At 35.8% G+C, this 27558-nt stretch overlaps 1 protein-coding gene, 2 long non-coding RNA genes and 3 other non-coding genes across 7 annotated transcripts; 2 read left to right on the forward strand and 4 right to left on the reverse strand.

Moving 5' to 3' along the window:
- Nucleotides 1-6333: 6333 nt before the first annotated feature.
- Nucleotides 6334-14575, reverse strand: LOC147568473 (uncharacterized). Its single transcript, XR_015231049.1, has 3 exons — nt 12395-14575; nt 12023-12267; nt 6334-6453 (listed from the first exon to the last, which is right to left on the reverse strand). It is a non-coding gene; the product is annotated as an uncharacterized LOC147568473 (long non-coding RNA).
- On the forward strand, nt 6470-11592 carry LOC147568474 (uncharacterized). The gene is made up of 7 exons (XR_015231048.1): nt 6470-6864; nt 7324-7417; nt 7528-7669; nt 7801-7930; nt 8483-8584; nt 9159-9305; nt 9533-11592. It is a non-coding gene; the product is annotated as an uncharacterized LOC147568474 (long non-coding RNA).
- Nucleotides 13961-14056, reverse strand: LOC147568475 (small nucleolar RNA snoR27). The gene has a single exon (XR_015231668.1). It is a non-coding gene; the product is annotated as a small nucleolar RNA snoR27 (small nucleolar RNA).
- On the reverse strand, nt 14119-14211 carry LOC147568476 (small nucleolar RNA snoR26). Its single transcript, XR_015231669.1, has one exon. It is a non-coding gene; the product is annotated as a small nucleolar RNA snoR26 (small nucleolar RNA).
- A 4852-nt stretch (nt 14576-19427) lies between the features above and the next one.
- On the reverse strand, nt 19428-24984 carry LOC147568477 (glucosamine 6-phosphate N-acetyltransferase-like). 2 transcript variants are annotated; one of them, XM_086654918.1, is made up of 5 exons: nt 24607-24933; nt 24011-24106; nt 21887-22207; nt 19812-20152; nt 19428-19713 (listed from the first exon to the last, which is right to left on the reverse strand). In XM_086654918.1, exons 1-3 carry the CDS (start codon nt 24901-24903, stop codon nt 22124-22126), a joined length of 477 nt encoding a protein of 158 aa, XP_086511044.1. In that variant the 5' UTR covers nt 24904-24933; the 3' UTR covers nt 19428-19713; nt 19812-20152; nt 21887-22123. The 2 variants fall into 2 exon arrangements, with proteins under 2 accessions (XP_086511044.1, XP_086511045.1); XM_086654919.1 differs by lacking the exons at nt 19428-19713; nt 19812-20152; nt 21887-22207 and adding an exon at nt 22786-23720 and having other exon boundaries at nt 24607-24984.
- Nucleotides 24985-25028: 44 nt separating this feature from the next.
- Nucleotides 25029-25102, forward strand: TRNAV-AAC (transfer RNA valine (anticodon AAC)). Its single transcript has one exon. It is a non-coding gene; the product is annotated as a tRNA-Val (tRNA).
- Nucleotides 25103-27558: the final 2456 nt, after the last annotated feature.

The raw sequence follows: 27558 nt of genomic DNA on the forward strand, positions 1-27558 counted from the left end.
AAGTTCTAATTGAAGTTTTCACTTCTAGGTAACGAAAATAGAGATCGTCAATATTTTTTGTCTTCAATGCAAAACTCTAGACTTATCTTATTTACTTGTGTGGCATAGTTATTTTTTTGAATAAATTATTAGTTATTTAGAAAATATAGAAGACTCGGTTTCTATTACTCCGTTGAAAATCAATTATCGATGAGTTGGACAATTAGAGATTTTTCAAGAGGGCACTCTAGAAATAGAGTGTACTCTTAAGATATCTTTATTCCACTCTCGACACGTCACCTTAGAGATCAAAATAGAATGTTCTATTGGAGGAAGTCTTAAAGAAAAGATTCTAAAGATGATAAGTGACACTCATAGTTTTTAAGATTGAGTAATGCACTGAAGATGTTCTAAGAATTATTACACTGTAATATGAAATGGTCGTGTTATAAATAAATAAATGAATTAAGAGTTATTTCCTTTTTGGCCCCATACTTTGTGACCAGCTTTCTTCTTGACCATCCATTTTTCATAAATTCAAATTTAGCTCCTTTTTTGTAGTAAATGCCATAACCACCCTTCCTAATTACAAAATAAAAATATAAAAAAACTGAGTTATTTCCACCTCACTTCTCTTTTCCGACGAAAGTCGTCGGGCGAAAAATTTTCAGGTCGGCGACCTTCAAACATTAAAAAAAAAAAAAAAGATTCTCCTCTCTCTCTCTCTAAACACTCCGACGAAGGGGTTTTCCTTCGCCGGAGGTCTGTTGAACTAGACCTTCGAAGGTCTGTTTTGAACAGATCTGAAACAGACCTTCGAAGGTCTAAGGTCTGTCCCGAACAGATTTCAAGGTCTGTTCGAAACAGACCTTCGACTATCCCTTCGCGGGAGTGTTCAGAGAGAAGAGTTTTTTTTTTTTTGAAGGTCGTCGTCGGTCGAAAAAAAATTCGGTAGGCGACCTTCGTCGGAGAAGAGAGGGGTGAGGTGGAGAGATAGAGAGGTGAGGTGGAAATAACTCATTTTTTTATATTTTATTTTAAAATTAGGAAGGGTAGTTATGACATTTACTTTAAAAAGAGGTCAAATTTGAATTTAAGAAAAATAAGGGGGCAAGAAGGAAGCTGGTCATAAAGTAGGGGGCGAAAAAGAAATAATTATGTACTAGAATTATCTTCTTTACGAATATCTTGGATCCGGGTCATAAAAATTCTTAAGGCTATCTTAGGACATAAAAGTCTAAGGGTGCTTCTAAAGGCACCGGGCCAAAAGACTGTTAGCATCCGGAAATTTTATTGACTTGGGTCAATGGCCATTGACCCTAGGTCTCTATAAGCACCTGGTTTTAATGTGGGTGACGTTCACCTTCGTTTCCTTCTTCCATCTCTCTTTCTCTCTCTAGTTTCTGCCTTCGGCTAGTTTGAAGATTTCATAAATTAAGATTTTTAGGTTCAAGTAACTGAATTCAAGGAAGAACTCTACAAGAAGTTTGAGTTCACGATTTTGAGGTTTTAGAGTGAGAAAAATGAAAGATTGTAAAGAAAGAAGAGTTTGATTTTGGATTATGACGATGGCTCCGTCGATTAACTACCAGTAGTGTTGTTCCTAGTTCACTGGAAGAGCTGTTAGATTCATTAAGACAGAGAGATGAGAAACCAAAGGATATACCACCGGCATTACCAGTTCGTCCAACTTCAAAACCAGACATATTGATTTGGATATTGTACCAAATCAAAACGCATCTCATCTATTCTTGAGATTTGACTTCTACAACTAAACATCCTTCTCCTTCAGTGATTCATATCCTACTCGTTCCTTCCAAAATCGATTTTACTACTGAAATCGATATCATCACCGACCAATAGGAACTAGTTCTTGCACTATACATTGATATCATCACCAACCAATATAATTGAAGTGATATGACCTAAAACTTGAAACACATTCCCTGCCATATAATTTTCTTAATGTTGATGGTTTATACCCATCTTCTTCCATTGATTCTCTGAAGATTTTGCTGATGATGGATTTGGGGTTGATGATGTTGGAACATCTTCAATAATAGCAACATCTTCAGTATAAAAGTACCTTCTTGGGTAAGAGTTGAAGTTTCTCTGTCTAGGCCTATGATTAATTTGGGGTTGATGATCTTGAAAATTAGTAGAGACATCATAAAAAATGGCAACTTCTTCACAGTAGTCAGACATTCTAGAGTTGTTTCTCTGTTTAGGTATCATCTGATGAAGTTGATGAAAAAAAAAGTCCAATACAGCAACCCCACCATCCAATTGAAACATCCCATTACTCTAACTTGATGAGAGAAAGAAGGAGATAAGACCGATGGGAGTTTTATAGAGGAAGAGAAAGGAAGCTGGTTCTAAGAAAAGTTTTATTGGGGGTAAAAAACGGTTGAGTATTGTGGTGGATCATCAAGTTGAATCTCCTTACCCTAGGAAAAAGGTAGATAAGACCAATGGGAGTTTTATAAAGGATAATTTTGGTGAGAGATTTGAAGAAAATGGTGATAACATTGGGTTTGTTCTTAAGAAGGTAATGGATAGGGTTAGGGTTAACAGAGAAAAGACCGGTGCCTACATAGTTGGTTGGTGCCATTAGAGAAAAGAGTGGTTAGGCATGGTGCTAACAAAGATGGATGCTAACAACATTTTGGCCCGGTGCCTTTAGAAGCACCCAAAGTCTAACCATACCTTTACTTTATTAGTTTATTCACATCACCTACACAAGTCAATAAGTGATGGATTTCAATTCTATCGTCGAATTTGAGACTTGCGGTAGGTAGATGCACAGCTAAATAGTCAAATTGTTGTCAAGAGTTTATTAAGAGTTTTTCTTTCAAAATTCAAGTAATAATGTTCCCTCGCAAATTGTTTGTTTGTTCCCTTTATGCCTTCTCAACATCATGGTACCATACTTCCAAAAAATAATCATTGTACTATGTTTCGTCTTCATAGTTTAATAGTTATCAACTCCATAATACTACAATATGAATCAAAATGTTTCTCAAATTTAGGAATGATGTTTGTGAAAAGAATTGGTGAATAGAAAGAGATAAAAATTTTATTTTGATTTATCAATGATAAAAACTTACAAAGCAAAGAGAATTCTCTCTTATGTCTCTCGATTCAAATACCACCTTTATTTTTATTGTCGAATCAAGAATTAACTCTGCCTCTATTCGATTTTTTTAACTTTCTGTCGGGTATTTGAAACCTAACTCCTCATACTATAAATCTTTTACAATCTGATCTTGTCCTAATACAAATGTTTAAGGTTGTGTTTGATATCTCCTATTTCCATGAAAATAAAAGAATTTCCATGGAAATAGATATTTCCACCATTTGATATTAATTTTATTTTCATGGTTTCAATTTCCCTGAGAATTTGTTTTCGTGAAATCAAGGGATGAAAAATCGACATATTTCGCTGAAATATGTCGGTTTTTTCCAGATTAGGCAAACGAAACATCACTTACAAAGTTTTCTTGTATAATTTCGATCGAAATCATTCAAAATTTCACTTTCTTCATCGTTTTTTTCTTGATTTCTTCATCATATCTTCTTGCTTTCTTCTTCATAGCTTAGGGTTTCAGATTGTAAGGGTGGAATTAAGGTGAAGAAGAAGAAAAAGAAAGGGGTTAGGGTTTCTTCTTGAAGAAGAAAAGGGAGAGGCGCGGCTGAAGAAAAAAAGGATTAGGGTTATGGGTTTCTCAAAAAAATAATGCTAAACATACCCCTACAAAGGTTATCCGACACCCCTTTCATTCACTGTCCCAATGCCTTGTAGGGGTGCCAGTAACAATTTTGAGGGGCGCCTTAACCCGATATTTATTTTATTTCTTGAAGGTCATCTTTTTACTTAACCCCTAAATAATTATTTAAGTGAAGATAGTAGGTTAACAACAATTCTATTTACCTCCTAAACTAACTATTTTATCAAAGATTAACCCCTGACTTAAGTGTTTTAGGGTTATCAGAGGTGAATAATTCAATTTAGCCCCTAACTTAACTACTCCAATGCATATTAGGCCTATAAGATATAACATTTCATACTAAAGAGACGTTGATAAGGAAACTAACATTTCTGCAGATTTGTAAAATTTCCACATAGACCGAAACGTTTCCACAAAACGTTTCCACTTTTGTGGACTGACCGAAAATTCTATCGAAACTGAAATTTCATTCCTTGCGTGAAATACCCACTTTAATTCCTGGCTCCACCCTAGGAATTAAAATTCACGGGAATCAAAGAAATAGTGTTTCAATATATTTGGATACTTGAACCTATATTTATTACTATATTTTCTTTTAAAAAATCCCTCGTCACTTTTATACCTATAAATTAGAAACTATTTTCGAAATTGTTTTATGTGTACTTTTTTTCGAAGTATGTTAATTTTTTTTTTGTTTACTTTGCTAAAGTAGTGTTTATTTACTTTAGATAAAGTTCTGACTTCAGATTTTCTTAGTAATTAGGTTGGATTTTGTGGATTTGTTTACATTAAAACTTTTTCTGTAAAAATTAATTAATGTTTTCGTTCATATTTTTGAAGAATATAGAGTAATATTATAATCAATTCTACAGAAATTAGTTCTCTACCAACAACAAAATTTCACTTACAAAATTATTACTAAAATCTTATCTGAGAGATTAAAATACAACCTTAACCCCATCATATCTCCCTTCCAAGCTGCTTATGTCCCCGGGAGACAAATATCTGATAACATCATTATCGGTCAAGAACGTATCCACTCCTTTAAAAAAATGAAAGGATCCACAGACTACTTTGACCTTAAATTAGATACGTCTAAGGTTTTCGACTGGGTCGAATGGTCTTTTCTTGTAGATATTATGAGGAGGTTGGGCTTTTCGGATCACTGGCTTAATATGATCTCCAACTGCATCTCCACCGCCTTTATGTCCGTTTTCATCAACGGTCGTCCAGGTCCCACCTTCTTCCCTTCCAGGGGCATCAAACAGGGTGACCCGCTATCTCCTTTCCTCTTCACTTTGGCCATGGAAGGCCTTAGCAAACTCCTCTCTTCCAACTCTAGCCAAACCCCATTCTTGGGGTTTCCTACCAACAATCCAAATCTCACTATCTCCCACTTACTGTTCGCCGATGACTGCATCATCTTCGGCAAAAACTCGATGGTTAACATCCACAACCTCAATATATCTGATAGTTCAACAAAAAAACAACAAAATTTCTCAATTCCACGAAATAACAAATGACAACAAAAAAAAAGGAATTTGTATTTCCGTGAAACACGTTCCATGGAAATATTTCTATGAAAACTCTTTTATTTCCATGGAATTGTTTCCCTGATATCAAACACAACCTAAAAGACTTTATATCAAGCTCGTCGAGTGAGTATAGATCATGGTGTTGGACATATGAATGAATTTTTTCTCTAAACATAGTCAAATCAAACATGAACAGAAGTTAAGCAGGGAAAATCATTTATGAATAATCTAAAGGCATGTGACATAAGGGGCAAGCTGACATGGAGCATGTGGGGGTACATGCCCCCACAAGCCCAAATGTGAACTCCTTTAGGTTTTAGAGGTGTCTTTAGTATATTCCTTTTACGTAGCCAAATTAATCCTAACAAACCCGTCATTAGCCGCCCACTTATTCATTAACCCAACCAACGCCAACCCACTACTCCCTCCCATTTTGTTTGGTTGTTATTCTTTTTATGGATGTCCCAAAATGTTTGTTACCTTTCCTTTTTATAACATTCATTCAAATAATAAAATCACGGGACTTCCAAAACCACCCTTTGTTTTGAATACCAATAAAAGTTTCTAATTGGTTCTGCACTTCTACCAATGATATATTTAAGGGTTATTTCCCAAATAGCCCCTAACTTTGTGAGCAGCTTCCTGCCTAGCCCCTAACTTTATCAAATATTCCCATATGGCCCCGTTTTTCAGTTACCGTTAGCACACCGTTAACTAGTCATCACCTTCTCTCCTCCATCTCATCTTCTCTCTCTGCCACATCATCTTCTCGTCACCTCATTCATTCAAACTTATGGTATGGTAATACAAACGGGTATGGTTTTGATGAGTATAACCCTCGAAATCGAGAAGGAAATCTTTTGTTCGGCTCTTTGAGAAGCTTAACTCTACTATGTTGTCAAATGTGCACCATGGTGTCACTAAGTCAACACCTGACAATAAATGGAGGCAATGAAGGCGGAAAAGACAACTTTAACTTTTTTATTATAAGGTTTAGAGGAAGAAGACGGTTTTGAGATTGAAGAAAAAGAGAAAATGAACGAGGCTTTTAAAGCTTAATATCGATCTAAAGGTCACGATTAAATAACAAATTTAATGGTCAAATCTTAGGTCTCGAATGTATTGTTTAAAGTTTCATCAGAGATTTTTAAAGACAACAAAGTTAAGAAATTCTTTTGACCAAATCTAAACTTTTGACAATTTAATATAATCTTCTATATTCTATATAATAAGGGAGGAGGGTATCTTTCCCCCTCCTCCCAACGGGTCAGATTGAAGCTCACAGGTTATATCAAGTGGTGGAGATTAATCTAAGATTTGGTTTTTCAAAATTGGATGGCCTATATTTCATGAAAAATTATCGAGGGCTAAGATCATGAGAAAGAGCATCTCCCAAAGATGCCCAATTTCAAAAGGTTAGGATTTAATTTTTCCCTCTAATACTCTACTTCTAAAACTCTTTCCCGCTCATCTCCTTGCACGCCCATCTCCCTCCGCCTCTCTCTCCGTATCTCTTGCAGGGATCTATCTCTCCCCCACCCCCTCTATCCCTCTCTCTCTCTCTCTCTCTCTCTCACAATCTCTATTTACTATCACTGGATTTAGGATTTTAAGGGTAGCAGGTTAGTAAACTCTACTCCTCTCTGTAGAAAGTTTTGAGATTAAATTTGTTGGGTTGGTTTTGATAAATTTTAATGATAAATTTTAGGTTCAATTGGTTGAGAATGTTAGGGTTAGTAACTTGCTGGGTTTGAACATCAATGCAACTAACCCAAACAGTTTTAGGTTAGTGAACTTGGTGGGTTAGTTTTGATAATTGTTGAGGATGTTTGAATTAGTTTTGATGTTAAATATGATTTATGATAACAAGTGGGTTAATGAGTCTATGTGACCTTCCTTCCTGTAGTTACGGTGCTTGAAGAAATGTATAAATCAAATTTCTTAGATTACTTTCTTTCTTGAATTATATCATTACTTCATCTCAGTCTTTATTTCCTAAATTTTATTTCTTACTTTAACTAAAATCATATGTTAAATATAGGGAAGAAATCTGATAGGTCATGCTAATGTGTTTCAAATAGGCGATGAAGATGGAAATCACCCTTGGCTTTCGAAGTTAGGCTGTTGTCTCCCCCACCCTCATCTGAAAATTCAGACCAGGTTGTTCATATTGAGGTTAGTGTTCCATATTGTTTACATTTTCAATTTGGGTTTGTTTTCTTATTCCATTTTGTTAACCAAACATATCAGTTTTACCTTCAGAAAAATGTTTTTCGATTTCATAGGTTTTACCTTCTGAAAACACACTCCGATATCAGATTGTGGTAAATGAAACCCTAGCTCAAATGGATTTCAAAATGATCACTGAACCACAAACATGATTTCTGAAGAAGATCATCAGTACCCAATCATTTAACTCAATGGCAGGTATCTCGGTAACCTTGCAGTTGGAGAAAATTTTATCTTTCTATTTCTTACTTTGGTTATTTGTCTGTATGTTCTTATTGGACTTCTTTCCAGTTCATTTCTCTAACCAAAATGACTGTGTGTGGTGATAGGAAGAGTGTGAACTTTAAAGACTAAAGAACACCGCGACGACTATCTGAACTTTATATAAGATAATTCAAGTGGGTATACTGTAGTCTCCCTAAACGTAAAAAAGACTACAAAATGGTAATATCTATGTATGTAAGTACTTAACCATTCCTTTTATTCTGTTTCCTGTTTTGTTAATGTTAATTAGGTTGATGATGGATGATGATTGATTAGGGCTTTTATATTTTAATCTTAAAAATCTATATAATAAGTGCATAAACATTCATTTTATTCTGTCTCGGTAATTTTCGATTTTCATTTTCATTTGATCAGGATAATGGAGAAGACGAGTTCGAGTCAAAAACCCATTTGTCGCTATTGGTAATGTCGCTATTGGTAATGTCTCTATCTCTCTCATATTTTTTCCTTTCTCTTTTGTAGTCGTTTTTACTCACAAGATTATGAACCTTTTAGATGTGTATTAATTGTGTATCTATGATCAACAGTAGTTGAAAATTTAGAATCGCTTTTATACCGGGCATTTGTTAACTTCTATTAATTTCGTGTTTGTTTGGTCAGATCATATGTTATTTTGTAACTTTTACCGATTTTTGATACTTGAACTGCTCAAATTTCTTTATCATTTTGAGGTTCAATTACAAAGTTTATTGATCAACCAAGCTAATGAAAACTAGGATTTTGCAGCTCATTCTCGCCTAACCCTTCCTTTCACCTTCTCGCTCCCCTTTATCTCCCAATGTTTTCCCCTCCTCCCCGCGCATCCCCTCTCAAGGTCTCTCATCGCAGGTAACCCTCTCTATATCTCTCCGTGTCACCCTCTCTCTCACTTGCTGCCTGTCTCTCTCACTTAGGGTTGAATCAACTGGGTTAGTGAATGAATTGAATTTCTTCGAAAACGTGAAAGAACAATTTGGGGTGTTTAGGTTGAAAAGCAATGAAATTAACATAATTTTTTTCACTCTTTAATAGTCTATACCCGTTGTCGCCCACTCGCCCACAAAGTCGGCAAAGCGAAATATAAATAGGAGCGATAGACACAAATACATCTATTAAACCAATGGATTTGGTGGTGCAACTAGCATCAGAGACCATGTTAATGTGTGATTTGTATTCATTCCCATAGTTCACCAAAACCAAATTCAATGCAAACCCAATAAATGGGATAGTTAATGAAACGTATTCTAAGCAAATTCTTCTCAAACTTTATAAGCAACTACTTTTTTTTGGTAAATTTTTGGTCTGCCAGGCTTCGACTTGACTTAAGTTTTTATTTTGCATTCCTGTTATTATCTAATTTACCCGACCAAAGATTTGTATGTAATTATTGAGTTTTTTTTCATCTTTATCTTTTTTGTTCCAGAAAAAGTTGAACCATATACGATCATCCTCATTTGTTTGAAGTCTCCACTTAGCTAAATTGATGCCAAATCTGAAAATTCAATGTTCACTGATAGTAGTTTTGAAGTGTTTAAAAGAACATGGCGTCGAATGAGAGGCAAACTTCATTGTAAGTATCTTTTTCATGTTTACTTTTTCTGTTTAGGTTTGGATGAAAGTCATGTTAGGCTTGATCATTTTAGGTTCAATTTTTTTTTCGCACCTTTGACGGAGCAGCTCTTGCGTCTGTAAAGATTAGGTTCATCACATTTTTTTCTTAGTTTTGTTTGTGCTTTGAAAATTATACTGATCTTCTTTGTTTCTTAGCATGGTTTGAAAATATTATTTTGTGTGTAGAATAGCTACTTCACCAGGTTAGGATGCGTTCCAAATTTACTGAATCTCTCTCAACCAAATACTGTAAATTTTACAGAGAAATTGACAGGTATGTTACTGTTCACGGATCTTACTTTTTTTCTATTACTCTGAGATGCTTTTTTTTCTACTTACAAGTTTATAGATAACTAACTAGAAATCAAATATTTTGGTCGATCAGTTATAGTTACATCTATTTTCGCATACGCACTTCATTTAATGCACTTGATGAAACTGCAAGAAGTCGCTCACTTATTTTAACTGAAATTTAGGAGTTTGATTTGTAGCATGAGTAACCACTTTGTTCGAACTTATTCTGGGTTCTCTAATTTTGTAAACATGATTTTCGCTTGCATTTGGTCTAGGGATCTTGCAGTGAACAAATTAAGTCTAAACTGTAAATCTTAGTTTAGCGGTAACACACTGCTCATCAAAGAGTCTACCAGGACGGTTTCCATCCTTGAGCCTTCCAGAATTGTAAGTTCTTTCTCTATTTCTTTCTCCTAATTGTGGAGATTCTTAGATGTTAAGTTCAAAACTCATTTTATATCTCTGTTAAAATGATATGAATATGATATATGTCGGTTCGTTAGGTCTATTTTGATTTTTCTGGTGTTGTTGATTTTAAGATTTTGATGATGAATTTGGGAGAATTGCAAATCTTAGTTAACGATAACACACTGCTGCTCGAAGAGCCTATCAGTATGGCTTCCTTCCTTGAGCCTTCCAAAATTGTAAGCTCTTTCTCTCCTCATTGTGGAGATTCTTAGATGTTGAGCTCAAAACTCATTTGATATCTCTGTTAAAATTGATATGAATTTGGATCTAGGTTGGTTCATTACATCCATTTTGATTTTTCTGTGTTGTTGATTTTAAGATTTCTCATGATGAATTTTGGAGAACTTTTACTCTACATTGACAAGAATCGTCGAAACACTAGGTTCTAAATCGAGATCATTCGAGGTTATTTTAGGATGTCTGGTACGATTTAGGTCTTCAAAACTGAACCATTACTGGCAGGCATGCTTTTCCCCCTAACTCATTTTGAGGAAATATTTTGGATTTCATAGGTCTACATTTTGAACCGATACTGGTAGGTATGCTTTCCCCCCTAACTTATTTTCGACTTACCCATATAGACGATTAATGAGAAGATTGTCTTTCTGAGAAGATTGTCTTTCTGAGAAGATTGCACTGTTCTCAAAGAAGCTCTCTCTCTCTCTCTCTCTCTCTATGTCATCTGATTCCACGACAGTGGGTGAGTCTTTGGAAACATTGATTTGTTTTTGGCAATAGTATTACTTCAAATCATCTTTTTGGCATCTTTTTGTGTAAGTCTGGATTTTCGAAGTTTGGGTTGGTTGAAATTGTTCACAATTAGTGTTTGATGCTGAATATTATGCATGCTTTCAAGGTTATTTATTCAGAGTGAGTAGAAAAGGGTTATTTATTCTCTTTTTAACTCTCATTCTCTCCATCTCTCATGCACAGTCGCTCGTTGTTTATGTCTCTGTCTCGCACATATAAACTTTTTTATTTCTTTCTCAATGTAGGGTTTGCTACTTGATATAGTTTCTAACTGTTTCTTCTGTTTTTGCAAATGTTATGTAGGGGCTAGACCATCCATTACATAAAAAAAACCATACACCATTATCTTAATGCATATTGGTTCTAGCAGTGCTCAAAACTTCTTTTTGTTTGTTCGCAGCTTGAGAGGATCATCGGGAATATAGAGTTTGTGTCAGAAAGGTCACCCCAAATTCAAAAGACACGGTGAAGGCCTATCTGTCGAGCACAGATTGATTAGGATTGAAGCCTTCTACGGGTTGCATTTTCTGTTGTCCCATTTGGGCAGTAGACATCTACTCTTAAGACCAACTCTGGGGAAGTTGTGAACTATGGTAAGATGCAGTTTTTCATTGATAAGAGGAATGTCAAATATACTGCAATCACGATAGGTATTTTTAAGATTAATAACAATAGGAATGTGTAGATTCATTCAAGGCGTTAAATGATGAGGAATGTTGATGTGCCAGAGGCCATTTAGGAGGGAAAAGCTACACAAACATTTCACTGTGGAATTTCCTGACTCTTCGACTTTAAACTGTTCGAGGAACTAGAGCATCTGTTCCCCTGTTAGGGAAGTAACTCAAATGATCGATATGCAGTTCGACGAACGAAAGGATATATCAATACATGATGTGAACGTCATAGACTATATGATCCTTTTGTACTAAGATCAAGCTCAAAAGGCATGTGGAGGGGATGAAAGAGGGCCCAATACTTCAATGTGCCTCGCAGTGAGGTGTATGAAATGATTTTGACTATTTTGACTATTTTTTGGTGCTTTTTGCGTAATTGATTTCGAGTGTTCAACTCATGTTTATTTCAATATATGTTTCAAATTGAATGTTTAACTCTTTATTGCATTCGATAAAACTGTCTGTGCCCCACGGGGAGCACGGGTTACACCCTCGTCTAATATAAGTGTGACGGTCTAAACCCTTTTAGGTCTTCCGCAACAAGCACCACATTTCCCTTTCATCTTCTTTTCTTTTTCATCACTACTCTTCTTCACAACTTTCAGTCCCGCCAAGGCGAACAAGGTTCAAGGCAAGCAAGGAGCAGGCAAAAGCTTTGTTGCCTCGTCTTGAGCTTCAAACAAGCCTCGTCTTGAGCTTCAAACAACAAAGTTGTTGATTCATTTGCTTCTCTAACTATCTACTTTGAGAAACTTAAACCCCAAATTCTAAAATCAACACTCTTTTGCCTCGTCTTGAGCTTCAAACAAGCCTCGTCTTGAGCTTCAAACAACAAAGTTGTTGATTCATTTGCTTCTCTAACTATCTACTTTGAGAAACTTAAACCCCCAACTCTAAAATCAACACAGTATTTTTGTCATCATAAAAGATTATCTAATTGATTGTCTTTCTTTTTTTCTTATTATCTTCAGTTTTTAATATAATGTAATAGCTCTCTAAGTTAATGAAATTGTGATTTTTTTCTTTTCTTTCTTGTCAAATGACAATGTATACCATGTGCCCAACCGGTGTCATGTATGTGCACTTAAAAGAAACTTTTTTGTAAAGAAAACATCAAAATACAAATCCAATTTGTAAACGAATGCAATTTGTAAACGAATGTTTCACCCACACCAGATGGTAGTTGTATGTGGTCAGCCAGACTGATTCTCACCCCTTTTATTTGATTCACATTACGAGGCAAAAAGAAAAAATCACCAAAATTGCAAGACTCAATTCTAGAAACCCAACTACAAAAACAAATGAAAATCCAATTATAATAATTAACACTATAGGATAAGAAAACATGAATAAAATTAGCTCATTAGATCCCCAAGAGTCTATCTTGTAAATCTTGGAGCAATATGACTTATGTGAAAAGGCAACTATTTTGGTGTACTCCCATTTTCTTTAATATGAATTCAAGAGTCATTACACAGTTGCATTACATAGATACATCATGAATATATTAACATATAAACTGAATAAACTCTATAACTAGAAATATAAAAATATCTTAGTCTTAAAGGCTATATAAAGACCCTTAAGATCATCCAATGATGTCTAGAAACTTGTTCAATAAATCAAAGATTTTCCACTTCTATAATTATCAAACTTAGAACAATCAAAATACGGAGTAAGTATCCAACCACTACACCAAGTAACTATGAACATGGATAAACCCCACCGATTATTTAAAACATACTCATTGCATGTCATAAAATTCAGAGTGGGTATATATATACATTTTGTACTATAAACAATATATATGTTCATCGAAAGGTATGTGCATTTGACCGAATAAATATTTGTACACAACATATTCAAAATGTGCAAACGTCATTTGGTAGTGTACACCTGACATAAACCATGTACACCTTTGATGAACATATTACTACACCTTTGATGAACATATTACAATTAGCACCCATATGACATTTTCACATTCAAATCTAACTTGAAACCCACAATTTCCAAAAGTCATATTGAGGCTAAGGGTCAAATTTCCAAAAGTTGGAGAACTTCACCCTACAATTGTTTCAGATAAAGGTGCACACTGGATTGTATCAAATGTATTCAGCCAAATGATGCAACACATATTAAAGGGAATGATATACACATAAACTTTTATATTTTACAATCTTTACATCACTTAGTGCAGTGGTTGGACACTCACACCACATTCCATTGATTTGAAGCTCAATTCTAAAAGAAGTAGAAATCCATGACCCATTGAACTATAAGATGATCTTAAGAATCTTTATATACTTTTACGACCCAAGATACCAAACTAATGATAATTACAAAACTTATTCAAGTGTGATATAGTATGTCTATAAATCGAAAAAGGCATAATATAAAATGCATAATCTATATAATGAAGTGATAGTGAGGATCTCAGTAAACAAGTTTGTCATCGAAAATACTCCATTATTATGAAGTTTTCAGATAGATAACGCAGTTTAATAAACATCATTGATCCTGAAACAGAGAAACCATGAATAAAAAAATTGATCTTGTTTCAAAGAGAAAACCAGAAGAAATAAAAAGCATCTCAGAGTAAATTCCCCATGAATTTCTTCATTTAAGCAATCAAAGTGCAAGGATAACAAAAAGGAGTTTGTTCATCACTGATGCTAAAATAGACACCTGGGTAATATTTGTTTCTAACTCAGATCTGAAAGAGAAATCTGACTGAAGATGGTTCAAAAAGATTCAAATAAACTAAAAAAAATAAGATTTAATCGAAAAAAAAATACTGAGAAATTAATCTGTGAAAACGAAACCTAACTGATTCTAATATCAGTAATTGAATCTGTGACGGCTTGATGAGAGGAGCTTAAGAAGAGGTGAAATGATAGGCTGGAAGAATCGGAAACCTTCGGTAAGAGCGGAAGTGGGAAGGAGAAATTATTTTTCTTCATTCCGAAACCACTAATACGATAACTTCAGATTTTTCCATCTTTCATTTCAACTCTGGAATAGTCACTGACCAAACCCTAGCTCAGCTGTAGGAGAAATCTGTGGTCGTTGATTTATAGTTTAAAAATTAGGGCAAACCAGTTGGAAAATGATGGTTACCACTTACCAGAAACACCCCTGACTTTAATAGTCTTGTAGTAGTACATCATCTGAAGACGGCCCAGCCCCCCTAAGGAAACGTCCCATAGTTTAGAAAATTGAGTGGGGCAGACTTTTAAAGGCACCGTCTAGACTTTTTGCCGTTGATATCCACACTAAAAGAAAACCCGTAACTAATCAATCTAAGAGCAAGTCCAACCCCAGCCTGTCCCAGGCTGCCAGACCCTAAAAACCACTTTTTCATTCAAAATTTAGGGCCCGGGCTCAGTCCCTAAATTCAGCTCAACCCCAGCCTATCTTGGGGCCTCAAAATTTGAATTTGAATTAATTTTTTTTTTTACCCTTCAACCACCATATTAAATACTTTATCGGACGAATTCAGCTCCAACCCCAGCCCCTAAATTCTTTTTTACCCCTAATGGGTTCGTCGCGGAGAATCTTTATCGGATGAATTGCTTAATCGTATCGGTCGAGTTAGAAGCCATGACATCTGTACCCGATTGAAAGCAGATCTTGTGAACACTTGTGGAATACGAGATCTAACGACAACGAATAGATTATTTAGGTTTTTAAGTTTTTTATTAATGAACTATTTTTTTTAATTATTTATATTTTTAAAAAAATGGACGGTTGGATATGAGATCCCTTGTGACCGTTGGGGTGCTCCCCAACGGTCACAAGGGGCGCCCCAACTCCGGTTCAGGGTTGGACCAAAGGGGAGGGCCCCTAAATTCAAAATTAGGGTCCCTCCAGCCCTGGGTCGGAGTTGCTCTAATTTAGGGGTGACAACTTGGTTTGAACTGACGGATTTTCGTCCAAACCTGCTCCTAATAGGACAGGTTTTACCGAACCATTTATTTACCTGTTCAGGTATGGTATGAAGTTAAAACGAATTATCGGGTTCGGGGGGGTTGGTATTAGATCGTACCCCACCCAAATTAATATATTATATATTAAATATATTTTAAGATTTGCTTCGTGTTTTGAAATTGTTTCATCTTGATTTTAGTTCAACATTTTGATTGGGAGATTCGTGTTTTGAGATTTGGGATTTACTGAGGTCTGATAGTTCTAAAGCACTAAAGAAAACACATGTGAAGTCATTCATTAAAGATTATCAATTAGTGTGTGAGAGAGAGAGATAGAAAAGAAATGAAGAGATGAATATTAGAGGAAAAAAGATATCAAGACAAATTTTGGACCCAAAATGAAGATGCCTCATAGGTCAAATCTCACTGATTGTAGTCTTTATGCCCAAAGACTATTCATTATGTCCCAAAGCCACATTTTTTTTTTCTTATCTATTTTCTTATGTCTCTTGTTCACCTTTTCCGTCCGTCGAACAATCCCTCTCTTTTCTCCAGAGCACTTTCACACGAATGACAAAAGTAGTGGAACAAACGCAAAACAGGTTATTGGTATCCATGAATTGAACAAGATGAAGATACAACATAGAGAGGTGGTAACAAAAATTTATGAAATAAATACGAGGTACAACCCATGCTTGTTGACCAGGACAAATATATTAAATGTGTAATCTCACCTTTTGGAGATTAATTCGGGAGACAACTTTAGCCATGTTTTGAGATAAGTTTTAGGGCAAGTCCAATGTAGGGGATCGACTCCCAATTTCGGGAGCTCTCAAATTTTTTCAACTCCAATGTCAAGCCCCTGATAACGTAGGGGTTCGAGCTCCCAACTTTGGGAGCCCTCGAATTTTTTCAGTTCCAATGTTGGGATCCCGACAGGGGTTCCTTAATCCAAATTATGTATGTGTGTGACGGCGTGTGCGAAATTTTGATTTCAATTTTCGACTATAAATAGCCATACAAGACTGATTACTGATTGTCTATCAAATTCCTAACCAAGATTACCATATACTCTCCTCTACCCTATGTACCGCGTACCCGATTCACCGTACCCGAATTTTGTACACGTTTTAGGTGGGTTCGCGATCCAGTACCCCACAATTAGTGTACCTGAATTTTTAGTCTTAATTAACCTAATATCTTTGTAGAAAACTATAAATTCGATTACTTGGGTAGTTAAACCACAAAAACATTTTTAATTGGCTTGATATATTGTAAGTTTGATGGAGAAATGATGTCTAAGAGTAGGTGTATCTATTATAAATGCATCATAGAGAGTATTTATTGTCTATGAAAAATAGTCCAAAACGTACCGAACTCGAAAACGGCGTACCGGAGAAGTATACCCCTAGCGTACCCGATGCTCACATGGTAGCGTTCCGCGTACCGGTACCCGTACCACGTATCGGAGCGATTCGCGTACGAGGTAACTTGTTCCTAACCTAGCATGTTAATAAGAACCTGAACCAAGAGCAGCTAAGCTGCAGATTAAATAAAATCAAAAGTCCTAGATCAAGTGCTAATATGAGATGAAGATCAACTAAAAGGTTAATAATTTTAAGAAGCAACTAATGAAAATAGAGATTTCTGCCCTGATTATTGAAAGAAGCCTTGCTATTTGACGATTTGAGCATAAATCCACTCTCTCACCTACTTCCACTTGACTAATTTGCTGTCTTTTAAACGCCGATCAAGGAGAAATCATCATGCAGAGCATTTTCTGATTGTTTGTTGTTGTTGTTTATTTTGAGTGTTTTTGGTCTCTTTTGTTGGATTAAAGTGTTGATTTGGACTGTTCGGTGTTGGGTTTGTGAGAATATGTGGTTGCATGTTGGTTGTGGTGGAAGGATTGATTGATTTTTGGTGGTATTTGCAGGTGGTTTAGGATTTCAGCCGTGGGAAGAAAGGAGTCTTGGTTGTGGCGGAAGGATTGATTAGAAATGCCTTTAAAGGTACAATTTCAACCCTTTTAATAAGAGGCGTAAATTAAAACCTTTGAAATAACTTTGAATAAATCCGAGAGATACATCCCAACTTTTTAAATATATAAATGTGAAAGATATAATCTCTAACTTTTTGAGATAATTTTCTCGTTAGTGTGTGTGGTCACAGACTAACCGTTGACCCAGTTGACTAAAGACGGTCGATAGCACCAGATTTGGTGAAAAATGTGTGGAGTTCAGGGATGTATACACCGTCAGCATTGCGACAGACACGAACCCTGACGATGATCTACCGTTGGTAGAAAGACAAACTGGAGTAGCTTAAGTCACTCTAGCGGACCTAATACTTAACATAGTCCCCTTCAATGTAGCTAGGATTATTAAGTTCCATTTGATATTTGTGAAAAATATTTTGCAAGACACAAAGATCCTAAGATAAGAAAGACACATGCCATAAGAACGAAGAGAACATGATATATAGAATTTGTAAGAAAAATAATCACATGTTTCGAGTCACTGGTACAACAATTTCCGCATCGAAAAATAAGCAACAATTTGAAGACACGCATCAAGTGTAGAATATTAAAGTGGACTCATCTTTTGGAGAGGTCAAAACAAATCTCTACCAAATAGAATCTTTAATGAGTCCTCAAACAAAATCTGAATGTCAAATTTAAAACTAAAACTTATCAAGAAAATATTAACAATTTAAAAGGAGTCAAGTTTTAGTTTGGAAATGTCATTTGCAGAAGTTACCTACAAATGCTAGTATATGTAACATTTTACGTTACGTGCTTTATGTTCCCTCTACGAGCGACATATTAAAATCGATTAACATTTATATTTTTGATTTACATTGCAATTTTGTCAGATTGAATATCATGCTTTTATTCAATCGACATGTTAATTTCCTTCGAGGGTCAACAAAAAATAACATTAGCATTTGGGACATAGACCAAATATTCCTATTCTAAAATAAAATCATATACATTGACCAATTTTTAGTAGCTTACCTCATCAAAGATTTCAACTTTAGTTATGCTACTCTTTTAACACAAAATACATATGCTTTCTCAACATTCAATGAACACCATTGAAGGAAGGTTTCTGAAACATTGTTTGGGTGAGGTATCAATCCCAAAACAAATATTAAGATGACTAAAAAAAGACGGACAACAAGTTCTATTTAACTGAAGAAAAGCTAAAATGAAAATATGAAGCTACAATAATTGCCGATTAACCCTCACAGAAGCATGGGATAGGTGAAAACAAATGAAAGACTAATTCTAATAGTGAATACATTAAAATGCACAAGAAGTTGAGGACAGCATGGGAAAAGGGAAAGGGAATTAACATTATCGAATATAAGAGTTCTTCCTGACCTTTGAAAAAAGAAATGAAAATGAACTAAGCTTAGAGAACAGGATGAAGCAGGGGAAGAAAAGGGATATAACATTATCGAAAATAAGTTTTTAGATCTCCAGGACAGCAAAAATAAAGTCTGATAACACGTACCTAAGGGTAGAGCTAGTACTTGGTAATTTCTATGGTTCCACAAAAGGCACAAAGGAAAAGCAATCTACCAATAAATAATCCTAACACCAATTCCCAAAACACTTCAACACGAAGAATCCGTGAAAATGTAAAAGTCACCAAAAAAAAGCAATCTGCGAATAAATAACCCTAAACCAAATACCAAAACACTTCAACACGAAGAATCGGTTAAATTGTTATCGCCAATTCGATACTAAGATGCTAGTAGAGAATGAACAACTTCCTATATGGTAAAAAAGATTAATCCTAACTAATTGATGTCACATCATTATATGCCCTAGAAGTGACATTTAAACAAAGAACATCTTTACAAATCAAAGCATATAAAACAGCAGAAATCAAATACTAGCATTATCAGTAACAGATTATCAAGGAAATAAAGATTAACAAACTAGATTAACAAACTAGATTAAGCAAGGTAAATTTAATCATGAAGTCATTAATAAATCCTGGATGAAAGTTGAACGACATCATTAAACCAAGCTAATAAAATTCATCAAAGTGAATGTATCAAAACTTTCAAATATAAACCCTAAATCAATTGTCTCATTGAAAAAACAGAAAGCGAAAAAGAGTTACGAGAAATCTCTGAGAGAGAAACCTCTGGCTGAGCAAGAACCAACAAGTTTCTACTTAGATCTCTGCCTCATCTTTCGTCGCTTCCTCTTCAATCTCCTCATACGCTTCTTCTTCCACTGTAAAACCACACAAAAGCAAGAAAAATCAGTATCCGAACAGAAGATTAATCGTTAAATTGAAGAAATAAAGAAGAGAGAGAGTTAGGGTTTCAGACCTTGGCTCTCATGATGACGACTCCGAGAAAGTTCTTTTCGCTTCTTCCAAAACAATACCCTAAACAATTTAGGGTTAGGTTAGTGACTATTTATATTGGCCAACAGCCGAGTTTTTGTTGTAGTTTAGCTCCACGTTTATCTCACGTGACTTGGTGTTATTGAACCGGAACGTATTCGAACCAGAATCATTAGCCTATTTGGAACCGCTATCCTTGCAATCCTTTACTATTGGGAAAGTTTTAAAAGCGCCTTGTATCTGTTCTCAAGGTAAATTTGAGGAGTTTGCTGAGGGATGAGGCGCCTTACACACTTATAAGAAGCGCCTTTAAATTTTTCTTCTCTAGCACCCGACCAAAGCAAATTTTGGAAGGGAAATTTTATGGTGGACAACCGTTTTTCTTATATGGACAACTATTTTATGTGGACAACCAGAAAAATTTAAAATTTTATATGGACAACAATTTTTAAGTGGACAACTCTCTATTATTTTCATTCAAGTCATCTTAAAATTAGATTTATTATTTTAACTCTTTTTTTTTCATAAACCCTAAATTTGGTCTTCTTCATCTACTACTTCTTCATCACCAACACCCAAATTTCTAGAGAGAGAAAATTTTTGAGAGTCATTGGAAAGCAGACATTATGGGGCTATCATGTTTAACCTTTCAAGTTATTCCACAAAAAAAAATTCTTTCAAGTTAAATGTTTGAAGACATACTCTTGAAACTAGATCGCTATTATCTAGAAATTACACTTGAATCTTGCCACCAAAGAGAAAACATCATTCCAAGATACAACCAAGGAACCATCATGCCACCAATATTATCATGAACTGCCGGAAGCATGATCTTTGCAACTTGGGCAAGTTATTTAGATTCCATTGAGTAGAAGAATACTCCTCCCAGACCTCAACTGATGATGGTCTTGAATAGTTGACAGGAGGATTTGCCCCCTACACCCACATAAGCCATCCATTCATAAATTCTAAGTATATAATTTTACTTCCCTAGCATCATATGTAAATTCTCATAAAACAAGAAAAATAGAACATCAATCGAAAAGACTCAAGAATTTAATGAGAAAAAAATTGAAAGAATTAGAAACTAGGGTTTCAAGAAATTGGCCAAACTAGGGTTTCAAGAATTAGAAATTGAAAGAATTTAATACTAGAAGAAGACAATTAGGTTTTCTATTTTTTACTAATTGTTTTTGTTAATGTTCCACAAACTAGTAACGGTTAATATTTAAGGCTTTATGGAGTTATCCCCTTATTAAATCAAAGTCAACTAAGTCAAACAAAGTTGACTCGCAGCGACCCTAAAAATAGTTGTCCGTATAAGAAAAACGGTTGTCCACGTATTGGCCACCAATTTTATAAGCAATGCCTTTATTGTTAATGACAATGTATTTTGCAAAATTGACTTAGTCAATTCATAATGACCAATTTTGGTTAAAGACAATGCTATATTTAGGGTTGATTTTTTTCTCTCTCTTCTTCCTTCTTCATCCTCCTTCATCTTTTCCGTTCCTCCTTCATCTTCTTCTCCTCATCTTCCTTCTTCTTGTTCCCTCTCACCTCTATCTATCAGAAAACTAAATTCTAAAGAAGGAACAACGTGGAGAGAGAAAGTGTATTTGAGGTACACACCATATTCGTATTTGTTGTAAATACAAACTAGATTAAATGAAAGAAAAGTTTAACAAAAGCATATTAGAAAACTAATAAGTACAACAGAGCATATTTGGATATGGAAAGAGAACTTTCTGAACTTTTAATTGTTGAACATTTGTATTAGCTTATCAACGTGAACAACAATATCATTGATATGTGGGTGAAGTGTGGCTTGAGGCTGGAGTATCCAATTTAACAATACCTTGTCGTCAGGCGATTAGAGAAAGATGTGAACAAAAAAAAAGATGAAGAAAGAATAAAAAAACAGTCAAGATCGATGGTCGGACGATGAGGTTGTTATGTCAAACATTTGTTGAGGCATTGCCTTTTAAACACACATTGTCTTTAACCAAACTCGATATTGCCTTTAGCGAGATTGCTTTTAATAACTTTGGTCATTGCGTATAAAATCTCTCATTTTGGAAGAAAGTGTGAGAAAAAGAGAGTCAACAACATTATTGTGGATGCCTTACAAAATTACCCTTTTCGTAATGTTGGGCAAGAAAAACTATGTAGATATCGTGTAGACATTCTATGTGGTTTGTTGTGGTTCGAAAGTCAGTGACTCGTAATCATCAGAAGCACGAAGCAGTGCAAAATATTAGATATCATTCTAAAGTCAGCCTGTTTTTCTTGCTCTCAATCTTTGAATTCTATTAGCCATGCCATTTCTCTCATCTCCAGCTTGTCTTGATGACATCGCACAACAACATACTTGACATCCTACATGGCGAAAATTGTACTCTTGTCATTATCATGAAGCCAAAATTGTCCACTTGAGGTGATATTCTAATTCTTATTATCCTATCAAATTAAACAAATTCAAATTAGTCCACCAAGTAAGAGAAAAACAAATCTAAAATATGACTCAAGTCCATTTGGAGCTCAAGTAACATTTTGAAGGATAGGAAAATGCTAGTCGGAAATCAGGCACTTTGAGAGTGTAGGTGAATCAGGTACTTTGAGAGTCTAGGTGGTAAAAGTGGTTTGACCAAAGTGGCCTGGGTTTGTAAACCCAGACTCTCAAAGTGTCTGATTTCGTGACTTTGTCAGCACTTTCAGAGTCCGACTAGCATTATCCTATTTTGAATATGGAAAACACTCTCTATAAGAAGAATGACAATCCTTAAAAAGAGGCTTAAAACCATTGTAGCAGTATGAGATTGAACAAAACAGGAACATCACACACTCCTTATGAATGCTTCCTTTCCTTATTTCATTTAAAAAAGTGTCTCTCTCTCTCTCTCTCTCTCTACTGAAAAAATGACCAACTAAAATTACGGATTTTATAGATATAAGAATGGAATACAAAACAAAATCAACATTTTCAACTTCATGAATCTTTACAGAGTCCAGTAACCAACAACTTCGCATAATCCGATAATCATATGATCATGAATACCGACCAACTTTTCCACGCTCCCATCTACCATATCATTACACAACTCCATTGCTTCCTGTGATTTTCCAACACCAGAAAGAGCTTTAATCAACGGAATATAAGTGAAAGTAGATGACTTCAAACGTGACTGAACTAGTTCTTCATACAATTCAATTGCCTTCTCTATATATCATCTGATCCCTGCAAAACCCTTGAATCATTATATTATACGTAATGGTATCCGGTTTAATTCCCTTCTCCGACATTTCTTCCAACATGGTGGAAGCTTTGTCCATTTTCTATGTAGTTGTAAACCTGATAACAATGTACTATAACTTATTGTTGTTTCTTCCGGACCTTGATCACACATTTCACTGTAGATTTTCTTAGCTTGCTCTAACTTGCCAACCTTGCCGAATGCCGACAACCCTTGGTTGGAGTGGTAAGAGGTTTAGTCTTCCACCTTAGAGGTCAAGGGTTCGAGGCACGCCGACAATTCAAAAGAAAAACTTACCAACCTTGCAATATCCATGAATGAGCACGTTATATGTGTATCCGTTTCATTGTTTGGAACAAACTCATTAGAGATCATCTTGAACCAGAGTTTTCATGCTTCTCTGATCTTACCCATCTTGCAAAAAGACCGCCAATAGTCGTGGTGTACATACTCCTATCAGGGGCATAACTTCTCTAGACACGGAAAGCTTCAGTCCCTATTCGGTTCTTGCAGAGACCATATATGATTTCCTAATAAGTAACTAGTGTTGGAAGATGATTTGTGGCAATCGTCAGATGAAGAAGCTTCAGCCCCATTCGGTTCTTGCGGAGCCCATATATGCCGTGTATTCAGGCGCACTTGATATTCCCCAAACAACAACATAGCCGAGAAATTGAGAATCTTAATTTATCTAAATATGGATAATTTTCAGCATTGTACACTCTGAAAAGTAAAATAAGTAGTAGTATGTGCAAAAAGGACATGGATAGTGGAAACCACTAGTTCTTGCATTACGAACTGGGCTCAAATGTATCCGAGTTCTTCTTTAAAATCTTTAAACTCAGTTTTGTTTGCCTCAAACCTCTTTAGCATGTTAGAGCAGGGTAGTAATAAACCGACAGTAGGCAACAAGTTCGAAATATAATACCTCATGTGCTGGTATATGGGGCCTTCGGAAGGACAGAAATATGCCATACCCACATACATTGAGCAACATACCCACATTCTCGTCGCAACGGAGCATCTATTAATCAAACAAAAATAAACAAGAATATCAACAAAATGAATCAAACACAAAGTGAACAGAATCAAAACCATTTTGAAGGTGCTCCTATTAATCTCAAGTAATAAAATTATCAAGTAAACAACTATAATAAGCATGAGCAAATAAAATGAAATCAAATTCAAAAGAAGAAATAGGGTTATTAGGGTTACTATTTCGAGACATGAAGGAGCTTCTTCATCCTCTTGTAATAATGATTGATCTAGATTTGGGTATAGATTAATTGCATGATCATGTAAATTTAGGGATAATCAAATATTGATCCAAATAAGAACAAACAAAAAATACATTAACAATCAAAATACTTGGACATCTAAATACCCTTTTGCTCAAAACCACAGTTGTCATAAAACCCTTTCTTTTTTCTCAGAATAATCAAGAATTACTTTATAACAACCCATTGATTTAGCTCGTTCATTAAGAAATTCAACAATTTTTTGCCCTAATTTCAACCCTCTTACATTTGAATCCATAATCACATCCTCAATATGACCTACTTTCCCACAATTCCTCAAAAATTTCTTCTCCACAAATAAACACCCAGTTGCAATTATCTTCTTGGATTGATTGTCTTCAATGACGGCTATTAAATGGTCTTCACCATCAAACCTTAGTTCTTGAAATCTCGCATCAAATTCTTCATCTGAGAAAGAATCACAAATACTAAGTTGTTGGAGAAGTTCAATGAAACCCTTGGATTTGTCTGAAATTTGCAACCTTCTAATCTCAAATCGTTTATTTCCTCCTTCCATTGCCATTATCTTTGATCATGATCCAACTTCCAAGAAAGAAACAATCTGAGGAATTTCAAGATTAGGTTTTCAATTTTACAAATTTAAAGACAAACGTCTATAATGACAACCTGATGCTTTCTCACATCCAAGGTTTCGTGGTGTAGTTGGTTATTACGTCAGTCTAACACACTGAAGGTCTTCGGTTCGAACCCGGGCGAAGCCATTTATTTCTGTAACAAGATAATTTTGGGAGGCGCCTTTAAATCTCCGTGGGAGGGATATAGGCGCACCAAAAGTTTATCATCGGTCCAGTTAGCGCCCCACGCTAGGACTGAACCTAATTCTTGCTGGGTTTAAACAGCCCAAGTATCCTCAGATTGCCCTCTCTGTGGGCTTCGGACTGAACGAGTATCCTCAGATTACCCTGTCCGTGGGCGTCGGGCGGAACGAAAGGCCCTTTTGAGTACTATTGACTAGATTGAAAGAAGTAATAACATATGTTATTTGAAAATTGTATTTTGTACAACAAATAAAAGCACACTCTTGTATCTGTAAGAGTGTATTTCTTGTAACTTTTTCCTTATTCATATAGGACGTAAATGATTCTTGAATAATTGAAGAATTTAGTAACAAAGATGGCATGACAGAACTTACCCACATAACTTTTCATATACAAGTCATCTGATACAGGCGCATAAGCGTGTGGGCTCACGTCCACGCGTGCCCACACCCTATTGAGTCATAATAGTAGTTTATTTAGCAGAAGAGAAGTTACTTTAATTTGATATTTCTTTAATTTTAAGTTTCTATGTTGGAGTAGTTTATTATTTTAGGAATCCTAGTTTGAGTCTATCTAGGAAGGTTTATTATCTTATAAAAGGAGATCTAGTCTACGTTATTATTCACCTTGAAGAGACAAACAATTGAAGTTATTAAGAATTTAAGTTTAGTTTATCGTTTCTTACAGTTTTCTTTAATTGTTCTTAGTTTATTTTATTGTTCTTTAATTATTCCGCTGCGTCTACATCAAGTGGTATTCAGAGCCATTTTTTTTTAACCAATCACAATAGTTAATCCTACCGTTCCTACTCCAACAATCAAAGAGAAGACACCAACTTTTGCCTCCGAATGGGACAACATCAACAAGAAGTTATCCTCGGTTACAAAATTGGAAGAAGCTTTCGAAAATTACAAGAAGGAAAATATGAAAAAATTCGATCAAGTCAATGATTCCATCATGAAGTTATCTAAACAACTCGAAGGCATATGTAAGTCTCCCTCTTTTACCACCACTCCTTCTTCTACTACTTCCATTCAAACATCATTACCACTCCCAACCACAACACCAATTTCAAATTCCCTACTTGGACAACCTAACACTAACCCAATCCCGACCACTTTCCTCCCACCGATTCACATCAACCCTACATCACCACTCTCACCGGTTTTCCCACTAACATACATAAACCCTACAACCATTCCAACCACACCACCTTTCTCCTTCAACGAACAACAAACATCAAACCAACCCGAATCGTTCTCCCACCATTCTACTACCAACCCAAGTATCACCCAACCGTACCCCTTTCAAACACCTCGGCAATATTATTCACCAAACACCATCCCACTCGATACCCAAACCCAAAGCCGCCACACCGAACCCTCACGAACCAACATGGACACACATATTCGCCAACACTCTCGTGCCATCTCTCTACATCTCACGCCCAATCGAGGAACACCCTCTTCTGACCAACAAACCGATAGTCACCACCCCTCCCATCACCACGAACCGGAAACCGTAACCCACCACACCCATGAATTTGCCGATAGCTACCAACCTACCCGAACCCGTATACCCGAACCGGCCATCAACCGACCCACTGCCTACCCGCCTCCCTCTCATAACCGAGACATAGGGTCCCCATTAACCCATACCCAAAATCGAGAAGACCTATTTGAGCCCGACTACTCCCCTTACCATCATGAAGCCCGTCCACCAAACCGATCACACCTTTATGAACCGGCTAGAACCAAAAACCGACCCACCTTTCCGGAACCACATCATAACGGGTCCATGCAACGTAACCGTTATACTCGTCCCCGTCCCAAGTATAATGAACCAAACGACTATCACCTAGAGGATGATCACGATTCTCCGCCACCTTCTTCTATGTACCGTGTCCGAATGGACGTCCCGACATATGACGGTTCAATCAACATTGAAAACTTTTTGGATTATATAGCTCGAATGGAAATCTTCTTTGATGTTATGCAGGTATATGGACAAGAACAGGTTAGATGTGTCACCGGATATCTTTCAAAAATAGCTTTAACATGGTGGAAACAAGAATCTGAACAACGACGGTTATCAAATCTTCCTCCCATATCCTCGTGGTCTGAACTTAAGCCACTTATGATGGCCCGTTTCCTCCCTCCCGATTATGAAAATCAGTTATGTCTGGAATATCTTCGTCGTCGTCAAGGACGACGTTTAGTTGAGGAATATGCCTCCGAATTTCAGCGTTTAAGTACTCGGCTTAATCTACCCGATACTGAATCCATGAAATTGGAAAAATTTAAAGATGACCTTCGAGGTGACATTAAGGATCTTGTCAACCTCCGTCCATTCTCTTCCGTATCGGAATGTATTAGTGTGGCTCGTTCTTTTGAATCGGA

Source organism: Eschscholzia californica, unplaced genomic scaffold, assembly GCF_041429995.1.
Source record: "Eschscholzia californica isolate CP2 unplaced genomic scaffold, dmEscCali1.0.p SCAF_1, whole genome shotgun sequence".
Lineage (NCBI taxonomy): Eukaryota > Viridiplantae > Streptophyta > Magnoliopsida > Ranunculales > Papaveraceae > Eschscholzia > Eschscholzia californica.

Bases quoted from the DNA above. Each gene is read 5' to 3' on its own strand.
- LOC147568477 (XM_086654918.1), bottom strand. From the start codon at position 24,903: ATGGCAATGGAAGGAGGAAATAAACGATTTGAGATTAGAAGGTTGCAA. The intron at 24,107-24,606 runs GTAAGAGGGTTG...TTTGATTAATAG, and splicing joins ATGTGATTATGGATTCAAAT to ATGCTCCGTTGCGACGAGAA. The intron at 22,208-24,010 runs GTATTATATTTC...TTCGCCATGTAG, and splicing joins CCCATATACCAGCACATGAG to GATGTCAAGTATGTTGTTGT.